The sequence below is a fragment of the Propithecus coquereli genome, unplaced genomic scaffold (assembly GCF_000956105.1).
Source record: "Propithecus coquereli isolate 6110/MARCELLA unplaced genomic scaffold, Pcoq_1.0 Scaffold67, whole genome shotgun sequence".
Classification (NCBI taxonomy): Eukaryota; Metazoa; Chordata; class Mammalia; order Primates; family Indriidae; genus Propithecus; species Propithecus coquereli.
The window spans coordinates 3,768,100-3,771,359 of record NW_012152729.1 but is presented as its reverse complement, the minus strand read 5'-3'; the positions used below and the strand labels follow the sequence as shown (position 1 = coordinate 3,771,359).

At 33.8% G+C, this 3,260-nt stretch overlaps 1 protein-coding gene across 1 annotated transcript in view; it reads left to right on the top strand.

Moving 5' to 3' along the window:
• Positions 1-3,260, top strand: part of NFATC3 (nuclear factor of activated T-cells, cytoplasmic, calcineurin-dependent 3) — a 132,371-nt gene that overhangs the window by 75,435 nt on the left and 53,676 nt on the right. Inside the window, exon 6 of the mRNA XM_012660528.1 lies at positions 1,235-1,375. Coding sequence (XP_012515982.1) covers positions 1,235-1,375 — 141 coding nt within the window. The remainder of the gene's footprint in view (positions 1-1,234; positions 1,376-3,260) is intronic.

Genomic DNA, 3,260 nt, shown 5'->3' with positions numbered 1-3,260 from the left:
CCCGGTCAGTTTTCTTATCTTTAAATGAGGAAGGTGGGCTGATGGCATCTGAGGACCAAGTCATGAAGCTATGATTCTAATACTTTTAAGTGTCACTTGGTCATCATTGTTTCATTAAAATGTCAGCCTTCATGTTGGAAAATGATTGTCTCTGCAAATTGACCCCTTGGCTAAATAAGACTTATGGAGTGTTTGGTTTTTTTTAACCATAAAATTATTTACAACATCAGATTAAGTCTTGAATGTTTTTTCCTTCCATATACAAAGGCAAGATATAAGAAAGGGCCCTAGAACCTGACATCTACTCAGGCCACATAGAACTATGGATCTTGGGCAAGTTAGCTGGTATGACTAGTATTTAGATCTTTAGGGCATAGACTTGGAATGTTCTGTTTCCATGCTATAATTTCGCATAGGAGGAAACTGAGGCACAAGTATCTCAAGTATTCATCCAAGGTTATTTGCTTGTTGGTGACAGAGCTATGCTTAGAACATGGGTTTTCTTAGTACTCATGATTATATTAAAAAGGAAAAATGTTTCCTTTAGAACAGAAACATTAGATTATGTTTCATGTACCCTAGGAAGGCAGAGAAACGTGCAGTCACTATAGAAACATTTATAGCCATTTCTAAAAATTCAGTACTGAAATGTGTATTTCATGTGTGTTTCGGTTATTTAGTTTAGAAAATTGTCCAAAATGGAAGTCTGATGTCACAACAATGATCTAGGTATTCTCTTGATGAAAGGGTTACTTGGTGTTTGTCCTACAGTAGTTGTTGAAAAACTTGCCTTCTCTTAATTGTATTCAATAAAATTATACACCTTTGGACTTATGTGCTTTTTGTAATTATACAAGATTTACAGATTTTAACAGATAATTGTATGGAACAAATACATTAAAGATTTAACCTAAAAAGAGAAAAGCAGATGAGGTAAATGTGTTGGAGTCAATATGAAATTGAAGATATTAATTAATTTCTCTTTATTAGTTTCTTAATAGTTGTAGTATAAAAAATGTAGAAATCCATAAATTTAATATATCTATTTTGTTTTCTAAACAATTTAGTTCTTTTAGTAGGTATCATTACCATTGTCTTGAATTTGAAAGGGCTGGATCAACTAATCCCCAAATTTGCTTCACTTTATTTTCATTTTGTAGCTCAAGCTTGTCATTTATGGATGAAAGATTTTTAACTAATATTTTGTTTCTTCTCAACTCTTAAAAAAAAACAGCCCAGCGATCTGCTCAAGAACTTCCTCATATTGAGAAGTACAGTATCAACAGCTGTTCTGTAAATGGAGGTCATGAAATGATTGTGACTGGATCTAATTTTCTTCCAGAATCCAAAATCATTTTCCTTGAAAAAGGACAAGGTAAATAATATGTGAGTTGATTGACTTCAAACTAAGGGGCAAAAGGATGAAATAAATTATTAAGATGTTTCAGTAATAATGACAAAATAGTTTCCTAAAGCTACAGGCATTTATGCAGTTGATTTTATTGTAAACCAAACATTTATTAAATTTTAATATAAATGTTAAATTCTCTTTAAAGATGTCTTAAGAGTAGAAAAATTCCCCCAGCAATTCTACTTCTAGGTATATACTAAAAAGAATTGAAAACATATGTCAATACAAAAACTTAGACACAGATGTTTATAGCAACTTTATTTATAACAGCCAAAAGATGGAGACAACCCAAATGCTCACCAGCTGATGAACAGATAAACAAAGTGTGGTATATCCATCTCATGGGATATTATTTGGCCATAAAAATTAACGAAATACATACTACCACATGGATAAACCCTGAAAACATGCTAAGTGAAAGGAACTAGCACAAAGGTGACATATTATATGATTCCATTTATATAGAATGTTAGAATAAACAATCTACAGAGACAGAAAGTAGATAAGTGGTTTCCAGTAGTTGGAGGAAAGTGTTAATGGAGCGATTTCTTTTTGGGGTGATGAAATATTCTGAGATTAGAAAGTGGTGATGGTTGTACAACTCTGAATAAACAAAAAAACCTCTGAATTGTATACTTTAAAAGAATGAAATTTATAGTATGAGAATTATATCTCATTTTTTTTAAAGTAGAAGAACCCAGTGTTTATCAGTGTTTTATTTTATCCCCCTCCCCTCTTCCTCCTCCTCCTCCTTCCTTCTTCCTCTTATTCTTCTTGACGGAGTCTCACTCTGTCGCCCCAGCTAGAGTGCAGTGGCATCATCATAGCTCACTGCAACCTCAAACTCCTAGGCTCAGGTGATCTTCCTGCCTCAGACTCCGAAGTAGCTGGGCCTATGGGCATGAACCATGACGCTGGGCTAATTTTTCTATTTTTAGTAGAGATGGGATCTCACTCTTGCTCAGCCTGGTCTCAAACTCCTGAGCTCAAATAATCCTCCCACCTCGGCCTCCCACAGTGTTAAGATTACAGGCGTGAGCCACTGGGCCCAGCCCCTTTCTTGAGTATATTTAAAATACTTTTCCATCAATTATTTCCTCTCAGTTTTGAAACATTTTAAAAATTGTGAAATATTAATACCATTTTTATGAGTAATATAACAAATACTTGTATCTACTACCCAGCTTAAGAAATAAAACAGTTACCTTTGAAGGCCTTTGGGTACCCCTTCCTTACCTAAATCAATCCCTGCTTTTCTTTATAGTTTTATTTTATACAGTTTTTTCCCCCCATTTTGGGTTTCTACAATATTGCATGTATTCTTCAGAAAATTGCTTTTTTCAGAGGTCAAGAATTAAGGTTTTAAGATTGAGCCAGCCACATTGATTCATGTAACTAAAGATCTTTTGCTTTCACTACTGTATAGTTTTCTTATTATATAAATGTACTGCAATTTATTCTTTCTCTTACCGGATAATTGGTTTTTGTCCAGTTTTTGGCAGTGCTGAACAAACAGTAGCTAACAATGCTGCTATGGATGTTCTGGTTCTTACCACCTAGTGGACATATGCAAGAATATTGTAATTCTTAAATTTTGTTAAATCTATGAGGGGTAAAATGGTATCTTGAACTTTGGGCTCAAATTTCCCTGGTACCTATTGAGGTTCTTATGGGCCATTCATATTTCGTTTGTTGTGTAGTACTGTTAGTGCCTTTGTCTGTTTTCTCCACTGGGTCATTTTTCATTTTCTTAAAAGAATTCTTTCTATATTCTGGATATCAAAATGAGTTGGGAAACTTTTCCTTCCTTTGCCCCAACTGTTTCCTCTTTTTTTTTTTTTTTTTTTTT